At 50.4% G+C, this 20,773-nt stretch overlaps 1 protein-coding gene across 2 annotated transcripts in view; it reads left to right on the top strand.

Annotated features, from left to right (window-relative positions):
* The first annotated feature begins 5,404 nt into the window (after positions 1-5,404).
* GSG1L (GSG1 like) overlaps positions 5,405-20,773 on the top strand; it is a 220,367-nt gene continuing 204,998 nt past the window's right edge. Inside the window, exon 1 of one of the 2 annotated variants that reach the window (XM_033426055.2) lies at positions 5,405-5,956. In XM_033426055.2, the coding sequence (XP_033281946.2) occupies positions 5,599-5,956 (358 nt within the window). In that variant the 5' untranslated portion in view covers positions 5,405-5,598. The remainder of the gene's footprint in view (positions 5,957-20,773) is intronic. The other variant, XM_004268603.4, reaches the window with a different exon arrangement.

The raw sequence follows: 20,773 nt of genomic DNA, 5'->3' as shown, positions 1-20,773 counted from the left end.
GGGAACACTGGCCCCAAGCAGCAGGCAGCCTCATAAACACACCAGCGTCGCGAGGCCGGCTTTCACTGAAGCCCTGGAGAGGCAACTGAACCAGGGAGTAAAGTGTGTATTAGGCTTAGATACCTTGGGAGTCAATGTTTAAAAAACCTCACCAGTAATTGGAAATTGGCTAATCCTTTGCTATAATTAGGAGGGCCTGGAGGCTGGAGATGCTCTGGTTTCCCAAGCTTTATTTTGAAGCCTTAGAAAACAGGAAGTGACTGGGCTTCCCTGATGGTGCAGTGGTTAAGAATCCGCCTGCCAATGCAGGGGACACGGGTTCGAGCCCTGGTCTGGTAAGATCCCACATGCCGCAGAGCAACTAAGCCCATGTGCCACAACTACTGAGCCTGTGCTCTAGAGCCCGTGAGCCACAACTACTGAGCCCACGTGCCACAACTACTGAAGCCCACGTGCCTAGAGCCCATGCTCTGCAACAAGAGAAGCCACCACAATGAGAAGCCCATTCACTGCAACGAAGAGTAGCCCCCGCTCACCACAACTAGAGAAAGCCCGCACGCAGCAACGAAGACCCAACACAGCCAAAAATAAAAACAAATAAATAAATTTAAAAAAAAAAAGAAAAAGAAAACAGGAAGTGACTTAGGAGGTCCAGAAGCTGGTGAGAGTGTTTGCAGCAGCCCACTCCGAGTAGAAAGTGAGATGCATTTGGGTCGTGTCCCTTCAAAGCATATTCATGGTTCCTAAAAAGTATGAATTTCATTATTAACAGCAACAGTTTTTCTGGTAAATTTTGTTGAATATAAAAGAGGGCACAGTTCCCAACTGTATGGCTCAATGAGTTTTCATGAAGTGCACACACCTATGTGACCAGCCCCCAGAAGCCCCACCCCCAGGGGCCCCTTTCAGTCACTATGCCACCTCGAGACTAACCATCACCCTGACTTCTAGCACCACAGACGCGCCAAATGGTGTTATCAAAAATGTTTGGGGGCTTGATTCCAGGTTTTCAAATTTGAATGCCCCCAGGGGCTCCCCACAGGTGTCCCTAACGATGGAAGGGCCCAGTGGGACTGTGGTCCCTTGTGATCCGCTTTACGGGGAACTTTGGCAATGGTTGCCAGGCAAAAATGCAGGCCCGGTGTCGGCAGGTAACTTGATCTTGCCAGAGAAGCTGAAAGTCTAGATTTTTATGTGAAATCATGATTATTGAATGTTGGCAACTCATGAAAATTTAGCAACCTGTGGAGGCCAATTCCAACCAGGCCAAACAAAACATGCTCATGGGCCAGACTTGGCCTGCAGGCTGCCGGTGGAGGTGACCTTGAGGGACCCCCAGGCCCGTGGGGGAGATGAGCGTGAACACAGACATCACAGCACAGGAGGGGTGATGAAGGGCCAGACGGAGAAGGACAGAGCCAAGGAAGGCTCTGCCGTGCGTGGAGCGATGTGTGACCAGCACTTTGAAGGACGCACAGGATCAGCACAGCGAGGGCATCCAGGCGGAGGGAGGGGGAGGGAGGGAGGTGGGCGAGGCCTGGGGGACTGTCCCAGCCATGGTTATCAGGAAACACAAAGTGGCTTGGTGTGTCGGCGGCATGGGAGGGGCTGAGATGTGGGCAGGGCCAGCCATACAGGACCTGGAAAGGCAAACTGGGGCATATAGACTTTGTCCTGGGGCCGGCAGAGGGCAGTACTTGAGCAGGTTAAACAGAGGCACTGGGGGCATTCCCTGGCGGTCCAGTGGTTAGGACTCGGTGCTTTCACTGCCATGGCCGGGGTTCAATCCCTGGTCGGGGGTCTTGGGAGACAGGAGGCCTTGGCCTTTGACAGTGTCTGAAGAGGAGGGGACAGGGGCTTGGGCCCACATTTCTGGCCTCCTAAACAAGCTCCCTCCCCACCTCAGCCCCACCCCAGGCAAAGACCCTCCTTGACCAAAGCTTAGTCGGGCTCCTCTGAGCCCTTCTCTCAACTAGGCCCTGACCTTAGGCTCTGTCCTTGGCCGGCTTACTCCAGTTTTAGCAAGAATCCTACTGGTTCAGTTTAGCAAGAATCCCTCATCCTTGAAACCCAATCAAGTTCCTCATTCCCCACTCCAGACAGCTTACCCTGCTGGGCCGCCTTCAGCAGGAATCCTGTCAAGTCGCTTTAGCCAGAATCCCCCCAGCCCTGAGGTTTCCTCCGCCCACCGACCGCCCCCCTGCTCCTTGGCGATAAATTCCCTCTTGTCCCTGTGTTCAGAGTTCAGCCCAATCTCTCTCCTGTGGCAAAACTCCTTTTGCAGTGGTCCCTGAATAAAGGCTGCCTTACCGTCTTAACAGGTGTCATGGATAATTTTTCTTTAACACCTGTCCACACCCAAGGCAACTGTAACATTATTTGAGGATAAAAATACGTATCCTATCCAAGGGGCTTGCTCATGAGTTTGGATTCGGTTCCGGAAGGGTGTGTAGACACATGCAGTGGCGCCCTCTGGTGGCACAATCTCCACCCCCTGGTCCTTATCCTCACTTCGAGTACAAGGTCCAGGGCAACATCAGTCAGAACTTTGGAGCTTCCCCGCGCCCCGCCCCCACCTGCTCGGGCTCAGCACAGGGAAGCTCTGTCCTTGCAGGAGCTCCTGCCAAACACCTCAAAGGCGTCTTACACATCCCACCTCATATCCTGCTGGATCTGCTTTTGAAAATTGACACAAATGCAGAACCTCGTTGCAACCACCCTGGTCTGAGCCGCTGGCATTACTTGCACGGATTCACTCACTAGCCCCCAGCTGGTCTCTGTTTCCCCCTTCTTAATTCAGCATCTAGAGTGGTCCTGTTATACTCCAAGTCAGATATGTCTCTCCTCTACTCAGAACCTCCCCAGGCTCCCACCCAACTCAGAGTAAATGCTGGAGTCCTTGTAACTGACTCCACACACGATGACCTGTCCCCTCCCCCCATCACCTCTCTACTCTCCCTGCTCACTCATCTCCAGCCACACCGCTTTCTCAGTTATCCCCTACCTCAGGGCCTTTGCACTGGCTGCTCCCTCTTCCTGGAACCTCCTTTCCTGGGATATCTCCAGGGCCTGCTCCCACCCTCCTTCAAGCCTTTGCTCCAATGGCAATTTCCCAGTGAGATCTCCTTGAAGCCCTGATTTAAAATCACAATCTGCTACCCTCACTTCTATCCTCCTCCCCTCACTTCTATCCTCCTCCCCTCACTTCTATCCTCCTCCCCTCACTTCTATCCTCCTCCCCTCACTTCTATCCTCCTCCCCTCACTTCTACCCTCCTCCCCTCACTTCTATCCTCCTCTCTGCTTTATTGTTCTCCTTGGCTCTTGACACCTGCCGACTCTACAACGTACTTATTAATGCTGTTCATGCTCTTTTCTCTCTGATGCTGAGCATCCAATGGGCACTCAGAGAGTGCAAGACTGTCTTAGATGGAAATTTCAAACCCCTCTGTGCTTCCTCTGGGTACTTCTTAAGAGAGTGTGGTCCCTGAGACATATGTCACTTGGGCTCTGAATGCCCAGGACAGGGTTCCCAGCCTGTAGGTCCCTGAGTGCTACACACATGCACATGAACCACTGTCTCAAGCCAACATCCGAGGGACTGGTTTTCAACTGTGTACAGATACTCCTCCGATGAATATTGCTCGGCCGTTTAAAAGTGTCACTGAATTCTTTTCAGCTGTTTGGCCATGATGTATTTTCTCTCTCAACCAATACCCTCAATACTGAATGGAGGTCCTCGTCAAAAGAGCTGGGAACGCCTTGCCTAGGGCCAGAAAAGGGATCTAATGAACAAGTCTGGAGACCCTTGGCCATCCTTCATAGGGGTTCCTGCCAGGAACGTTGCCTACAATTATTCTCACCTACCCCCAGGCAAAGTAGCAGCAGCTGCCAGGGAGCACAGGCTCACCCACTAGAGTAAGGCAATTCATAATCCGTTAACCTTGAATTCTGCAGGCCCTGCCACTCCACGAGCAGGGGGCTGTTGGAGCAGTTCTCAGCTTGGGCAGAATTCAGATGAGCTCTTGTAATCAACATGCAATTAACTGTTGCACATCCTGGGCATCCGGGCACGCTGTGCTTTGCAGTGTGACGGGGCTTCAGGGGTCATGGTTATTTTAGAGCAGAGGTGGGGATGGAGCATTCATAGTTGGGCAATCCCACCTTGCACAAGAGATCCTGAAAAGGTCTGTGTGAATTTAGTCCTCTGATCTTGGTTCAGATGTTAATAATAATAATAATGATGGCCAGCGTTTATTGAGCACGTACTATGTGCCAAGTGCTTTTTGCAGGTGTGATCTCATTCCGACAGCCCAATATTCCTCCACCTTTTTATAGATATGGAACTGAGACTCAGAAAGGTTTAGTACAATAACTTGTTCAAAGCCCACAGCTGGTCAAGCCCCAGGGTCGCCTGACCCCAAAGTCAGTATTCTTGACCTTTCTGTTCCCACCCCCCACCTTGGAGATTCTGGGTTGGCAACCTCTGTAGGGCACCCCTGCCTGATAACTGCAACAACTTTGTGTCTGGTGTGGTACCTCCTTGGGTCATACTGCTAAGGATCTCAGGTGGGTGGGGATGCCTGCATGGGGAAGTCCCATTCGTCATATCCAACACTTGGCATCCGGTGTGGCACACTTCTTTGCCACCCTTCGTGCCGTACCATGCCATGATAAGGAGCCCAGGTGACTGCAGCTACATCCTGCCAGGGGAGCCTGTCCTGTTGGTTCACACAGCCCAAATCTCCCTGGGAGACCCCCAGGGGAAGCACAAGCCCTTTAGACTCTACAACCCCGCATTTCTGGTGAGGTACCCCTCCTGACAGGTCCTGCAACTCCAGGATCAGTAATGAGGCATCCTTTTCAGTGGGCCCTGCTGCTTCTTGGGTGTGGGAAGCCCAAAAAACTCAACTCTGCAGCTCAGACTCTTTGGGGCTCCTTCTTGGGGCTCCCTACCGGGCCTCCGGGGGAGCGTGCTGCGGGTCCATGTTCCTCGTGGGGAGCCCCAGCAGGCTCTGCCCTTCTCTCCAGAGGGCGGGACTTCTCTGGTTCCTGCGTGAGATGACCCCTCCTGGCTGGTTTTGTTGCCTCACGTCCCCGGTGGGAAGCCTCTTTCTCCGAGAGCGCCTTCTCTGGCACTCTCTTTGCTTCTCAGACTCTCCACTCGGGTGCGGGTCTCTTTAGGGGGCGCCCTTCTCTGCCGGGCCCCCGCCAGCGCCCGGCGTGGGGCGCCCCCTCTCCCAGTGAGGGCGGGAACCAGAACAGTGTCGCCGGCCGCCTGCAGGTGTCTCCCCACGGAGGGGCGCGCGTCCCTGCGCCGTGGCCGCTGCCAGGCGCCAGCGGCTCCTCGCCGAGGTGCACTCGCGCTCCGGGCTCCGGGCGCGCAGGAGCCGCTCCGCCACCGCCCGCCCCCCGCGCCCCCCGTGCGCCGCGCCCCCACCCCGGGGGCGGGGGCATGGGCCAGCGCCGCGTCCGCCGCCGCCCATCGCAGGCGCCCGAGCCCCGGGGCGCGGCGGGCAGCGGCCGCTGACGCGGGGCGCCGGCTGCCAACTTCGCGCGCGGAGCTCCCCGGCGGCGCAGTCCCGGCGGCGCGGGCGGCATGAAGACGAACCGCCGCGGCCGAGCGCTCCTGGCCGTGGCCCTGAACCTGCTGGCGCTGCTCTTCGCCACCACCGCCTTCCTCACCACTCACTGGTGCCAGGGCACGCAGCGGGTGCCCAAGCCGGTCTGCGGCCAGGGCGGGAGCGCCAACTGCCCCAACTCGGGCGCCAACGCCACGGCCAACGGCACCGCCGCCCCCGCCGCCGCCGCCGCCGCCGCCGCCGCCGCCGCCGCCGCAGGGAACGGCCCCCCTGGCGTCGAGCTCTACAGCTGGGAGACAGGCGACGACCGATTCCTCTTCAGGAATTTCCACACCGGCATCTGGTACTCGTGCGAGGAGGAGCTCGGCGGGCTCGGTGAGTGAGCGGCGGCGCCCCGGGGCTCCGCTCCCGGCTCCCCCGGGCTGCGCGGCCCCGGCGCCCCAGACCCAAACCCGCGCTCCCTCCTCGCGCCCGGGACGGGGGCCCGCGCCACCGCCAGGACGCCGTGCCCCGCGCTCCGCAGGCTCGGCCGAACGTTCGGGGGCGGGGAGCGCGGTGGGCAGGTCCGGGGGTGTCGAATGATGGCGTTCGGGACGCTCCGCCGTTTCAAGGTTCGGGCAGAGCTCGTGCTCCTTACGAGCACCAGGCGCCTGTGGGGACGTCGCCGCGCCTTGGAGAGGCGCGTCTCCCGGCACCCACCCCGTTCCTTTCCGAGCCAGAACTCATCTCCACGCTCGCCCCTTCCCCCTCTTCCTTTCGCGGGGCACTGGCTACTCCCATCCATCCCTTCCCGCCTGGGGTGGCGGTGGTGTTGGCGCAGGGACTGTTGCTGTCAGCCGCCCCTTCCACCGCAGATCCACAGAGCCAGAAGCCGAGGGGCTCGTTCTTCCACCCCCATCCCCAGCCCGCACTAAACCGCTCCCGGACCGGGTTTGGGCAGCACGGGAGTGAGGAGTGGGGGCAGTCTGGTGGGTTCCCGGCAGGGAGCCCTTCGCGTCCCGGCCCCTGCCCGGGAGAATATGCGGCGGGAAAGCGGGACAGCTCGGCGAGGCTCGGATCAGAATTGGGGCGCGGGGTGGGGGGGACTCTTCAGAAGGCAGATCAAACTGTTCCCTCGGCCTCGCACCCTTTCCTGGACCTGCCGCCGGAGGCAGCCAGGGCCGGAGTAGGTGTCGCCGAGGCAGGCATTGAGGCTAGGGCAGGGCTCAGGGGAAAGCTGCCTGGCGGTGGTTGTACCACATGCTGGGGACGCTGGTCCACACCACCTGGTACCTCCCAGACGATGTTGCTCCGAGGCCAAGTCTGGGGACCCTCTTGAGTGGAATTGACCTCTTTGCCCAAGGTTAAAACTCCCCGTGCCTGCCTAGCTCTTCGATGTCAGCGTGGGCTATGTGTGTAGTCTCATGTAGACAGGAGTGGGCCACAACCGCTAGTTTGTCCTGAATACGGCGTTGGCCTGACTGGTTTAAAGGACAGAGGGAGGAAGGTGTGAAATGAACCCGGGGAGGCTGCTGCCTCTGCCTGGAATGCCCTTCCCCACATCTTCCTTGGCTGGCTCCTCCTGAGCTCCAGTGGGACTTCCTGACCCGCCTTCCCAGGCCGGGTCCCTTGGAGAGAAGACCTCCCTATCCCCCTTTGGAGGCAGGGTCTCCCCATCTTCGTAGCTCATCACCATTTTTATCTCCCCCATCACACTTGGCACACCTGAAGTTTTCTGGGGGCATGCCTTTGGTCACCAGCTTCTTGGCCCCCTTACCCATTAGGATGTCACTCCATGAGGGCAGGGCCCCAGCCGTCTCGTTCATTGCCATGCGCAGTTTCTGGGTACCGTCTAGTGCATAGAAGGTCTTCAATACCTATTAGCAGGATAAATGTTGGATGAGGCTTCGGGACCATGAGCCAGAGGCTTCCCGGGGTGCTGCCTGCTCTGTCTTGCCTGGAGGGGTGCCCCACTGAACTTTCCTGAGACCACCTGCTTCATGCCAGCTGTTTGCCAAAGACACTCCGAATAGGGTCCCACCCCTGACCAGTTTCACCCCATCAGACTCACTTCTGGTGTGCACTCAGGACTTGAATTTTTACTCTGGGATGTAATAATAATAATAATTTAATGATTTAATAATAATTAACCTTAAAGGACATCTTGGCTAAAATTCCCTGCTTTCCGCTCAGCCCAATCCTCTCCCATGGAGGCCTCGGAATGCCTCGTCCTGGGAAATATCTGCACCCTTTGGGGTGGGGTCCCCCCACCTCACCTCCGCCTCTCACCAAGTTTCTCCTTTGTGTAAAAACGCAGACTCCCTGCCCTTTCCTTTATGTACACACTTAAATCCAATGCTGTATCCTGCAGCGGAGTTGTCCTGTCTCCGCCCCATGGAGTGCCTGGGCCCTCACTGGCCAGCTGAGCCTCTCAGTTGTTTGAGGTCTCTCCTAGCTTCTTCCTGAAGGTCACACCCCCCAAGTCGTGCAGTTATTTCCCTGTAGCTTGTCCGTGTAGCTCCTCCAGGGCTTGGTACAGGATGTTTAAAGCTAAGCATTAAAAAAATTGTTCATTAAAAACAATGCTAGCTCACGTTTATTGAGCCCTTCATGTGCACCAGACACTGTTAAAACTTCTCGCCGGCCGGATCTCGTGGAATCCTTGCCAACGCCCTTGTGGCAGACACTTCTATGGTGCCCATTTTTCAGATGAGGAATTTGAAGCTAAGAGAGGTTTTCGTCTGGTCTCACAGCTGATGAGGGGGCCTGAATTGTCTTCATGGGGCACAAAGGAATCAAAATGAAGTGATCAGGGAGGAGAATGGTACAGTTGGGGGTCAGAGAAAGGCGTGATCTGGGGGGGCTCAGCATAAGACCCTCACCCCCAGTCCTTGGTTAGTAAAAACATTGATGGTTAGTTTGTTGGGTAAATAAAACAAACCCACAGTTTTCTCTTTCCTCTTGATCACTGTTGGCTAGAGATCGCCCCTCCCAGAAAATCACAATTTTCCTCCCTGGGAGCTTGGAAAATAGTTATCAGCCTGTCAGTGCTGGTGAGATATTTGGGAGGTCTGAGCCAAGCTTTGGATGGTTTCCCCCACTGATCCTACAGTGCCCAAATCCTGCCCCTCCACGGTCACGGTACTGAAAGGGTGTCAGGAGGTACCTGGCCTCAAACTTTTGTTGCTATGACAACCTTTCTTCTGGGTTCTGCGACCATTTTAAAATTTATTTTCTACTTGAAGAGAAAAAAAACAACACCCCAACAGTCCTCCCCCCCAAACAAAATCCTGTCCTCCCCGCCAGAACATCAAGGACCAACTTCCTTCCCTCATGCCCATGAAACTACAGGGAAGGCTTTCTCCCTTTCTCTGCATTTTATGTTCACTCCAATGAAAACACCAACCACGAACTACTAACCTCTCCGTGAGAAGCAGCTGCTCAATGTTCCTTCCTCTCAAACGCCTGTTTGGTAATTTCTTTCTGTGCTCAGAAAAACCTCTCCCCATTCTGCGCAGCCACGGGGAAATCTAATAAACCCTTTTCCCACACGAAAAATCTACGGCGTTCACAAAGAAAACTGCAGCCTGTCCTAAACAGACACAATCTCCCCAGACCCGGCACAAAGGAAGCTTTTCCCCTTCCTCCAAGAAGGAGCATCAGCCTCCTTCAACAAACAGAAAGAGAAGTGTGGCCTCGACGCAGAATTACCCCAAGCCCTTCACGCGGATTGCATCTCGCTTCTGGATTAGACGCTCGGAAGGCTCGGGTGGGTGCAGACGCAGGCACTGGGGTTGGAGGGGCAGCAGAGAAAGGCCTGGAGGGGTCACGAGTGAAGGTCTGGAGGCGGGCAGGTGGGGCTGGCGGGCAGGTGGCTGTGCTGACGGGGAGCACAGGTGATGCTGGACTTCAGTCTCAGGGAGTGTGTGTTTGAACCTCAGGAAGTGGGTGGCTCCGGAGGACTGATGGGGTGGCAGGGTCTAGGAGGGCTTGTGAGCGTGGCTGGAGGGAAGTGGGATAGGGGCGGCCAGAGAGAAGGGAGAGGAGGAGCTGGACGTTTGGTGTCCCGACTCTAGACCCACTCTCTCCCCTGTCATGGGTGGGACAGTGCCCACTCTCTCTTGTGAAGGATGGATGCCACGCGCTGCCTCTTTTTAGCAGTGTGGTTTGGGTGAGGGCCTCAGTTTGCTGCCCTGGAGAATGGGGTTAGGGAGATCAGAGCAACTAGCAGCTGCTCGTGGTGCAAGGATTCAGTGAAATAGTGCAGGGAAGTGCCGGGCATCTGTTGGGTGTGTGAGTGCCCCTGGTCACCTCTGGGCTGCCACCTGTCCGAGCCGCCCACGTCTCTCCTGTGGACTTGGGCAGCAGCCTCCCCACTTCCACCATTGCCCCCACCCCTGCCAGTCCCCTGGCCACCCTGCATGTGAGTAATCATCAGATCCTGTCTCCCCTTTGCACAGCCCCCCTCTGACAACTGCCCCCCCCCCCACTTAGAGTCAAAGCCACATCCTCCCCAAAGCTTGAGGCCCTGCGTGAAGGTGGCCCTCAGCCCCTCCCTGGCTACATGGCCTCTCTGCCTCTCTGGGGTCCTCTCCTTCTCCCGCCTGGTCACTGGTTTCTGCCACACTGGCTCCTGACACCAGGCACACTCCACCTCAGTGCCTTTGCACTGCCTTTCCCTCTGCCTGGAATGCTCTTCCCCCAGTTGGCCACAGGACGGTTTCTGGAAACTTCTTGAAGTCAGCTCTTTCCCAGCACCCCATTCAGTATTTATCTCCCCACGCTTTTGCTGCTTGACTTTTCTGCTAGCATTTGCCACCGTTGACTTTTCCTCAGTGTTCCTCGTTTGTTTTGTGTGTGGTCCACCAGCTCCGTGAAGGTGGAGGTTGAGTTTCTGTTGTTTCACGGCTGGCTCCCCAGTGCTCAGGACACTGGCAGCAGTAGGTGTTCAGTCAACATTTGTGGGATAGATGTTGGTTGCTATGTCTGTTGTTCTTTGTGTCCGGTTCTCTGCCGGGCTCTAAGTGTCTTCTTATGCTGCAGGGAAGCAGGGGGCCCGGCCGGGGACCCCTCCCCTTCCGCTGAGGCTTCTGTTACATCTACCCCTCCTCACACACACACACACACACACACAAACACACACACACGCACACACACACACATGCACACACACACGCATGAGTGTGGGGCGGGCCCATAGCCCCTCAGGAGAAGACCCCTGCCACCCCCCTGCCTTCCTTGCTTCCCCTTCATTTCTACAGAAAACCCCAGCTCTTCTGTCCGTCCCTTATATCATGCTGCTACATTTTCACAAGTATGAGGACGCATGTGATGTCCCCAACCTGGGGACTTGCGGCGCTTGGGAATACGTTGGTGTAATATTAGACAGGCCAGGAGCAGCTGATACATGAAGAGTTGGACTTTGAAGGGCATGGCTTGAGCCCCCAAAAGTGTTACTTCCTTTTGTTCCCATAACAGCCCTATGAGGCAGGTGCCATGGTTACACCCGATGAGGAAACCGAGGCACAGAGAAGTGAAGTGACTTGTTCAAGGTCACACAGCTTCCAAGTGGCAGAGTTGTGATATGCAGAAGGCTCCAGAGCCTGGCTCTTGCCTGCGGTGCTGTGCTGCACCCTGTCCCCCCAACCCAGTTCACGCAGCCTCCCCAGGCACCTCCAAGAGGCCTCACTGAGAAGGACGCTGCACCAGGTGTCATGAACCCTGGGTTCAAGTCCAGCCTCCAGTGCCAACTTGCTGAGTGACTTTAAACAAGTCACACTCCCTCTCTCTGTGGCCTTTTCTTTCCTTATGTGTAAAATGAGGGTTTGGTTTTGTTTTTTGTCTGGTTGATGGAGGCGGCAGAGCACCCCAGGACCACAGGCCTTGTGGTCAGACAGTTCAGGCTCCAGCCACCATGCCACCACTCACCTGCTGTGTGACCTCTGGCAGGGGCTTGCCCTCTCTGGGCCTCAGTTTCCTTGGCTGGGACAAGAGGACGATGATAGCTGCCTCATGATAGTGTCCTTGGAGTTAAGGCAAGATAACGTGGATGCTTGGCTGGTACACAGCAATCACTCAGTAATGGAGCTTTCGGTGACCTGACCTCGTGTCGGAGGCTGCAGACCCATGGCCATCGGGTCAGATCCAAACTGTCCATCTGTTTGTTTGGCCCTGCAGGGTCTTCAGCATCTTTGAATAAGTTGCCAGTATTTGAAAATTGAGACACTTCACAGAAACATCTGGATTTATGGCTTTTCTCAAAAACCTGGCAGATCCATCAGCGCTGGGCCCAGGTTCCTGTGGGAGTGGCAGCTGCCCCTTCTGGGAGTCCATCGCCCGCCCCTCCTCACTATTGAGGTAACTTTGCCACCTTCCAGGCGCTCAGGACCCAAGCCTTGGGGTCCTCCTTGGTGCCTCTTGCTCTCACATCCCACGTCTCAGCCATAGGTGACTCCTGCCAGCTCTTCAGTCAGAATCCAGCCCCTGCCTGATCACGTTCCACCAGCTCTGCCCTGGCCGGGCCCTGGTGCCTCTCCGCTGGACTAGGGCAGTAGCCCCTCCCTGGGCTCCCTGCTCCTGCCCTTGGCCCCCCACCATCTCCTCTCCACCCAGCAGCCAGAGGAATCCTGTTAAATCCAAGTCAGGTCACTTCCCTCCACTGCTCAGGGCCCTCCTGTGCATCTCATCTCGCTCAGGTACAGCCAAACATCCTCCAAGGCCTGTGGGCCCTTTGAAATCTGCCCCTATTGCCTCTGACCATCTCTCCCCGCAACTGCTCTGCTCCAGCCATACCAGCCTCCTTGCTGGTCCTTGAACAGGCCAAGACCTCCTGCCTCAGGGCCTTTGCACTTGCTGTTCCTTCTGTGTGGGAACTCTTCTCCCAGCTGTCTGCCAGGCTCCCTCCCTTCTCAGGCAGGTCTCTGCTCAAAGGTTCTCTTCTCAGTGAGACCTTCCCAGACCACACGATGTATATCAGTGACCTCACCACCCCCAAGCACTTCTCCCTCCTTCCTTATTCCCCCATCACTCTCATTATCGTCTTACCCACTACATATCACACTCATTTATCTTCTTTCTTTCATTAAAAAAATTTTAAAGATTTTTATTGGAGTATAGTTGATTTACAATGTTGTGCTAGTTTCTGCTCTACAGCAAAGTGAATCAGTTATACATATATCCACTCTTTTTTAGATTCTTTTCCCATATAGGTCATTACACAGTATTGAGTACAGTTCCTGTGCTAAACTGTAGGTCCTTATTAGTTATCTATTTTATATATAGTAGTGTGTATATGTCAATCCCAATCTCTCAATTTATCCCTGCCCCCCTTTCCCCCTTGGTAACCATAAGTTTGTTTTCTATATCTGTGACTCTATTTCTGGTTTTCACTTGTCTTCTTTATGATGTCTCTGCCCTGCACGGATGCTAGCTCCATGGTGGCAGGACTTGGTCCGTTTCACGTAATGCCATATCCCAGAAACTAGACGAGCTGGCTTTGAGTAAGGGTTTGGTGAATGCGTGTTGAAAGCATTTGGGATTCTAGAACCTTCTCAGGACTTGTGTGTGCAGTGAGAGGCCCCAAGCTCTGTGCCCATCATTCCCATGGACTTGTCAGATATTCCTTCTTCCCTCTTCCCTCCCCTGTTCTGCTCCCAAGAAGAGGTATTTAGTGGGCTGCTGTGAAGGGCTGAGGGGGTTCACTGTGGTCATCCTCCCTGTTTAAATCCTGGGGTACCAGACTCAGAACCATCTTGCAGGGATGCCGTGACCTTGGGCCTCTGTGCTGCCTGTGGGACCATCCGCAGTGGTTAAGCTCTTCTGGTCCCAAGTGATAGAAGCAGACTCAGGCCCACTTAAGGATAAAGGGGAGTTTTTTTTTTTTTTTGTGGTACGTGGGCCTCTCACTGTTGTGGCCTCTCCCGTTGCGGAGCACAGGCTCCGGACGCACAGGCTCAGCGGCCATGGCTCACGGGCCCAGCCGCTCCGCGGCATGTGGGATCTTCCCAGACCGGGGCACGAACCCATGTCCCCTGCATCGACAGGCGGACTCTCAACCACTGCGCCACCAGGGAAGCCTGGGGAGTTTTTAAGAAGGATGATGCTGCTGCCTACAGAATCCAGGCAAAGACCTCGGAGGTCAGAGCCGGGACCTTCTGGGCTCCTGGAGGCCAGAGTTGACGAGTCCTCCCTCAGGTCTAGAGCCACCGACTAAAATCCTACAGGGGCCAGATTGGAAACCAAAGAGAGTAAACATACAGGGAGTGCAGGGGACTGTGGGGAACCGGGAGCGTCTGCCTGGCCTAAAGCGGCAGCTACTGTTCAGCTCCAGGTGACCATTATCATTGGGGGAGGGGAGACCATGTGGTACCAAGTTGTCCATTTTGTCAACACTCCAGGTTTTTATACCAAACCTCTTTTTTTAAGTAAGAATTGATACCTGCCACTTTTATTTGTTTTATTCTTTCTCTGTTAGGAAAACATTAACAGGAGATGGATATTTATTAATAAAATAATACATTTGTAGATGAATGGTTATTATAAGAGCAATTGAAATATTATAGTTTTATTAAATCATGGAAATAGATGAACAGAAACTTATTTATATTAAAAATTGTAGATGTTACATTTTTAAAAGTTTAGCTAAGTTGTTGAGGTATATTAGCTTGCATTTATTTAAAATTTTTGAAAAATTGAAAATATTTCAAGTGTAATTTCTCAAGTTTTGTTTTGACATATATACCAAACTTCTTGATGGTTGAAATTTGGCAATGAATTCAATTAAAAATAAGAAGCCTGCTCTGCAGGCCCAAAACCAACACTTATGAGGGATGAGCAGACCCTGTCCTGCCAGTTTGCAACTTCTAAGCCAGAGCTCTGTTGTTCATGTGATTGGAGTCCCAGCTCCTTGTTTCCATGGTTACTGGTTCATGGTCTTGAGAGACAGTCTGATTGGACAGTGTGGTGCTGGTGGCCATGATGGCTGGTCCAGTCTGCTCTGTTCTGGGAGTGGAGATGTAGGATTACACAGCTCCATCCTGTGGATAGAGGGAAGGGGAAGCCAGGGGAATAGGTAGGGGCTTGGGCAGACATCCCCAAAGGAGTCAACCCTGTTAGGCAGGACACCAGGACTCCCTGAAAGTGAGGGTAACTCACCTGAAATGGGCTTAAGAAAACAAACAAACAATTTATGGTTGCTCTTTTTAAAAAACTTTTTTTAATTTTTTAATACAGCAGTTTCTTATTAGTCATCAATTTTATACACATCAGTGTATACATGTCAATCCCAATTGCCCAATTCATCACACCACCATCCCCACCCCCCCCGCGACTTTCCCCCCTTGGTGTCCATACGTTTGTTCTCTACATCTGTGTCTCAACTTCTGCTCTGCAAACCGGTTCATCTGTACCATTTTTCTAGGTTCCACATACATGCGTTAATATACGATATTTGTTTTTCTCTTTCTGACTTACTTCACTCTGTATGATGGTCTCTAGATCCATCCACGTCTCAACAAATGACCCAATTTCGTTCCTTTTTATAGCTGAGTAATATTCCATTATGTACCACATCTTCTTTATCCATTCGTCTGTCGATGGGCATTTAGGTTGCTTCCATGACCTGGCTATTGTAAATAGTGCTGCAATGAATATTGGGTGCATGTGTCTTTTTGATTTATGGTTTTCTTTGGGTATATGCCCAGTAGTGGGATTGTTGGGTCATATGGTAATTCTGTTTTTAGATTTTTAAGGAACCTCCATACTGTTCTCCATAATGGCTGTATCGATTTACATTCCCCCCAACAGTGCAAGAGGGTTCCCTTTTCTCCACACCCTCTCCAGCATTTGTTGTTTGTAGATTTTCTGATGATGCCCATTCTAACTGGTGTGAGGTGATACCTCATTGTAGTTTTGATTTGCATTTCTCTAATAATTAGTGATGTTGAGCAGCTTTTCATGTGCTTCTTGGCCATCTGTATATCTTCTTTGGAGAAATGTCTATTTAGGTCTTTTGCCCACTTTTGGATTGGGTTGTTTGTTTCTTTAATATTGAGCTGCATGAGCTGTTTATATATTTTGGAGATTAATCCTTTGTCCGTTGATTCATTTGCAAATATTTTCTCCCATTCTGAGCGTTGTCCTTTCGTCTTGTTTATGGTTTCCTTTGCTGTGCAAAAGCTTTGAAGTTTCATTAGGTCCCATTTGTTTACTTTTGGTTTTATTTCCATTACTCTAGGAGGTGGGTCAAAAAAGATCTTGCTGTGATTTATGTCAAAGAGTGTTCTTCCTATGTTTTCTTCTAAAAGTTTTATAGTGTCCGGTCTTACATTTAGGTCTCGAACCCATTTTGAGTTTATTTTTGTGTTTGGTGTTAGGGAGTGTTCTAATTCATTCTTTTACACGTAGCTGTCCAGTTTTCCCAGCACCACTTATTGAAGAGACTGTCTTTTCTCCATTGTATATCCTTGCCTCCTTTGTCGTAGATTAGTTGACCACAGGTGCGTGGGTTTATCTCTGGGCTTTCTATCTTGTTCCATTGATCTATGTTTCTGTTTTTGTGCCAGTACCATATTGTCTTGATTACTGTAGCTTTGTAGTATAGTCTGAAGTCAGGGAGTCTGATTCCTTCAGCTCCGTTTTTTTCCCTCAAGACTGCTTTGGCTATTTGGGGTCTTTTGTGTCTCCATACAAATTTTAAAACTTTTCGTTCTAGTTCCGTAAGAAATGCCATTGGTAATTTGATAGGAATTGCATTGAATCTGTAGATTGCTTTGGGTAGTATAGTCATTTTCACAATATTGATTCTTCCAATCCAAGAACATGGTATATCTCTCCATCTGTTGGTATCATCTTTAATTTCTTTCATCAGTGTCTTATAGTTTTCTGCATACAGGTCTTTTGTCTCCCTAGGTAGGTTTATTCCTAGGTATTTTATTCTTTTTGTTGCAATGGTAAATGGCAGTGTTTCCTTAATTTCTTTTTCAGACTTTTCATCATTAGTGTATAGGAATGCAAGAGATTTCTGTGCATTAACTTTGTATCCTGCAACTTTACCAAATTCATTGATTAGCTCTAATAGTTTTCTGGTGGCATTTTTAGGATTCTCTATGTATAGTATCATATCATCTGCAAACAGTGACGGTTTTACTTCTTCTTTTCCAATTTGTATTCCTTTTATTTCTTTTTCTTCTCTGATTGCCGTGGCTAGGACTTCCAAAACTATGTTGAGTAATAGTGGTGAGAGTGGACATCCTTGTTTTGTTCCTAATCTTAGAGGAAATGCTTTCAGTTTTTCACCATTGAGAATGATGTTTGCTGTGGGTTTGTCATATATGGCCTTTATTATGTTGAGGTAGGTTCCCTCTGTGTCCCCTTTCTGGAGAGTCTTTATCATAAATGGGTGTTGAATTTTGTCAAAAGCTTTTTCTGCATCTATTGAGATGATCATATGGTTTTTATTCTTCAGTTTGTTAACATGGTGTATCACATTGATTGAATTGCACATATTGAAGAATCCTTGCATCCCTGGACTAAATCCCACTTGATCATGGTGTATGATCCTTTTAATGTGCTGTTGGATTCTGTTTGCTAGTATTTTGTTGAGGATTTTTGCATCTATATTCATCAGTGATATTGGTCTATAATTTTCTTTTTTTTTGTAGTATCTTTTTCTGGTTTTGGTATCAGGGTGATGGTGGCCTCATAGAATGAGTTTGGGAGTGTTCCTTCCTCCGCAATTTTTTGGAAGAGTTTGAGAAGGATGGATGTTAGCTCTTCTCTAAATGTTTGATAGAATTCACCTGTGAAGCCATCTGGTCCTGGACTTTTGTTTGTTGGAAGATTTTTAATCACAGTTTCAATTTCATTACTTGTGATTGGTCTGTTCATATTTTCTGTTTCTTCCTGGTTCAGTCTTGGAAGGTTATACCTTTCTAAGGATTTGTCCATTTCCTCCAGGTTGTCCATTTTATTGGCATAGAGTTTCTTGTAGTAGTGTCTTAGGATGCTTTGTATTTCTGCAGTGTCTGTTGTAACTTCTCCTTTTTCATTTGTAATTTTATTGATTTGAGTCCTCTCCCTCTTTTTCTTGATGAGTCTGGCTAATGGTTTATCAATTTTGTTTATCTTCTCAAAGAACCAGCTTTTAGTTTTATTGATCTTTGCTATTGTTTTCTTTGTTTCTGTTTCATTTATTTCTGCTCTGATCTTTATGATTTCTTTCCTTCTTCTAACTTTGGGTTTTGTTTGTTCTTCTTTCTCTAGTTCCTTTAGGTGTAAGGTTAGATTGTTTATTTGAGATTTTTCTTGTTTCTTGAGGTAGGCTTGTATAGCTGTAAACTTCCCTCTTAGAACTGCTTTTGCTGCATCCCATAGATTTTTTTTTTTTTTTTGCGGTACGCGGGCCTCTCACTGTTGTGGCCTATCCCGTTGCGGAGCACAGCTCTGGACGCGCAGGCTCAGCGGCCATGGCTCACGGGCGCAGCCGCTCCACGGCATGTGGGATCTTCCCGGACCAGGGTACGAACCCGCGTCCCCTGCATCAGCAGGCGGACTCTCAACCACTGCGCCACCAGGGAAGCCCATCCCATAGGTTTTGGATCGTCATGTTTTCATTGTCATTTGTGTGTAGGTATTTTTTGATTTCCTCTTTGATTTCTTCAGTGATCTCTTGGTTGTTTAGTAATGTATTGTTTAGCCTCCATGTGTTTGTGTTTTCTACGTTTTTTCCACGTAATTGATTTCTAATCTCATAGCGTTGTCAGAAAAGATGCTTGATATGATTTCAATTTTCTTAAATTTACTGAGTCTTGATTTGTGACCCAAGATGTGATCTATCCTGGAGAATGTTCTGTGGGCACTTGAGAAGAAAGTGTAATCTGCTGTTTTTGGATGGAATGTCCTATAAATATCAATTAAATCTATCTGGTCTATTGTGTCATTTAAAGCTTCTGTTTCCTTACTTATTTTCATTTTGGATGATCTGTCCATTGGTGTAAGTGAGGTGTTAAAGTCCCTCACTATTATTGTGTCACTGTCTGTTTCCTCTTTTAGAGCTGTTAGCAGTTGTCTTATGTATGGAGGTGCTCCTATGTTCGGTGCATATATATTTATAATGGTTATATCTTCTTCTTGGATTGATCCCTTGATCATTATGTAGTGTCCTTCCTTGTCTCTTGTAACATTCTTTTTTTTTTTTTTTAAATATTTATTTATTTTGGCGGAGCTGGGTCATAGTTGCGGCACATGGGATCTTTGCTGGGTCATGTGGGCTTATAGTTGTGGCATGTGGGCTTCTTAGTTGCGATATACGGACTTTTTAAAAAAAATAATTAATTAATTAATTTATTTTTGGCTGTGTTGGGTCTTCGTTTCTGTGCGAGGGCTTTCTCTAGTTGCAGCGAGCGGGGGCCACTCTTCATCACGGTGCGCGGGCCTCTCACTGTCGCGGCCTCTCTTGTTGCAGAGTACAAGCTCCAGACGCACAGGCTCAGTAGTTGTGGCTCACAGGCCTAGTTGCTCCACGGCATGTGGGATCTTTCCAGACCAGGGCTCGAACCCGTGTCCCCTGCATTGGCAGGCAGATTTTCAACCACTGCGCCACCAGGGAAGCCCACTTGTAACATTCTTTATTTTAAAGTCTATTTTATCTGATATGAGTATTGCTACTCCAGCTTTCTCTTTTTTCTTTCTTTTTTTTTTCTTTTTTTTGCGTTACGCAGGCCTCTCACCATTGTGGCCTCTCCCGTTGCGGAGCACAGGCTCTGGACGTGCAGACTCAGTGGCCATGGCTCATGGGCCTAGCCGCTCTGCAGCATGTGGGATTTTCCCGGACCGGGGCACGAACCCGTGTCCCCTGCATCGGCAGGCGGACTCTCAACCACTGCGCCACCAGGGAAGCCCCCAGCTTTCTTTTGATTTCCATTGGCATGGAATATCTTTTTCCATCCCCTCACTTTCAGTCTGTATGTGTCCCTAGGTCTGAAGTGGGTCTCTTTAGACAGCATATAGATGGGTCTTGTTTTTGTTTCCATTCAGCAAGCCTGTGTCTTTTGGTTGGAGCATTTAATCCATTCACGTTTAAGGTAATTATCGATATGTATGTTCCTGTGACCATTTTCTTAATCGTTTTGGGTTTGTTTTTGTAGGTCCTTTTCTTCTCTTGTGTTTCCCACTTAGAGAAGTTCCTTTAGCATTTGTTGTAGAGCTGGTTTGGTGGTGCTGAATTCTCTTAGCTTTTGCTTGTCTGTAAAGCTTTTGATTTCTCCATTGAATCTGAATGAGATCCTTGCTGGTAGAGAAATCTTGGTTGTAGGTTCTTCCCTTTCATCACTTTAAGTATATCATGCCACTCCCTTCTGGCTTGTAGAGTTTCTGCTGAGAAATCAGCTGTTAACCTTATGGGAGTTCCCTTGTATGTTATTTGTCATTTTTCCCTTGCTGCTTTCAATAGTTTTTCTTTGTCTTTAATTTTTGCCAGTTTGATTACTATGTGTCTCGGCGTATTTCTCCTTGGGTTTATCCTGTATGGGACTCTCTGCACTTCCTGGACTTGGGTGGCTATTTCCTTTCCCATGTTAGGGAAGTTTTCGACTGTAATCTCTTCAAATATTTTCTCAGGTCCTTTCTCTCTCTCTTCTCCTTCGGGGACCCCTATAATGCGAATGTTGTTACGTTTAATGTTGTCCCAGAGGTCTCTTAGGCTGTCTTCATTTCTTTTCATTCTTTTTTCTTTATTCTGTTCCGCAGCAGTGAATTCCACCATTCTGTCTTCCGGGTCACTTATCTGTTCTTCTGCCTCAGTTATTCTGCTATTGATTCCTTCTCGTGTAGTTTTCACGTCAGTTATTGTATTGTTCATCTCTGTTTGTTTATTCTATTAATTCTTCCAGGTCTTTGTTAAACATTTCTTGCATCTTCTCGATCTTTGCCTCCATTCTTTTTCCGAGGTCCTGGATCATCTTCACTATCATTATTCTGAATTCTTTTTCTGGAAGTTTGCCCATCTCCACTTCATTTAATTGTTTTTCTGGGGTTTTATCTTGTTCCTTCATCTGGTACATAGCCCTCTGCCTTTTCATCTTGTCTATGTTTCTGTGAATGTGGTTTTTGTTCCACAGCCTGCAGAATTGTAGTTCTTCTTGCTTCTGCTGTCTGCCCTCTGGTGGATGAGGCTATCTGAGAGGCTTGTGCAAGCTTCCTGATGGGAGGGACTGG

Source organism: Orcinus orca, chromosome 16, assembly GCF_937001465.1.
Source record: "Orcinus orca chromosome 16, mOrcOrc1.1, whole genome shotgun sequence".
Taxonomy (NCBI): domain Eukaryota; kingdom Metazoa; phylum Chordata; class Mammalia; order Artiodactyla; family Delphinidae; genus Orcinus; species Orcinus orca.
The sequence above is the reverse complement of the archived record's forward strand: the minus strand, read 5'-3'. Positions and strand labels throughout refer to the sequence as shown.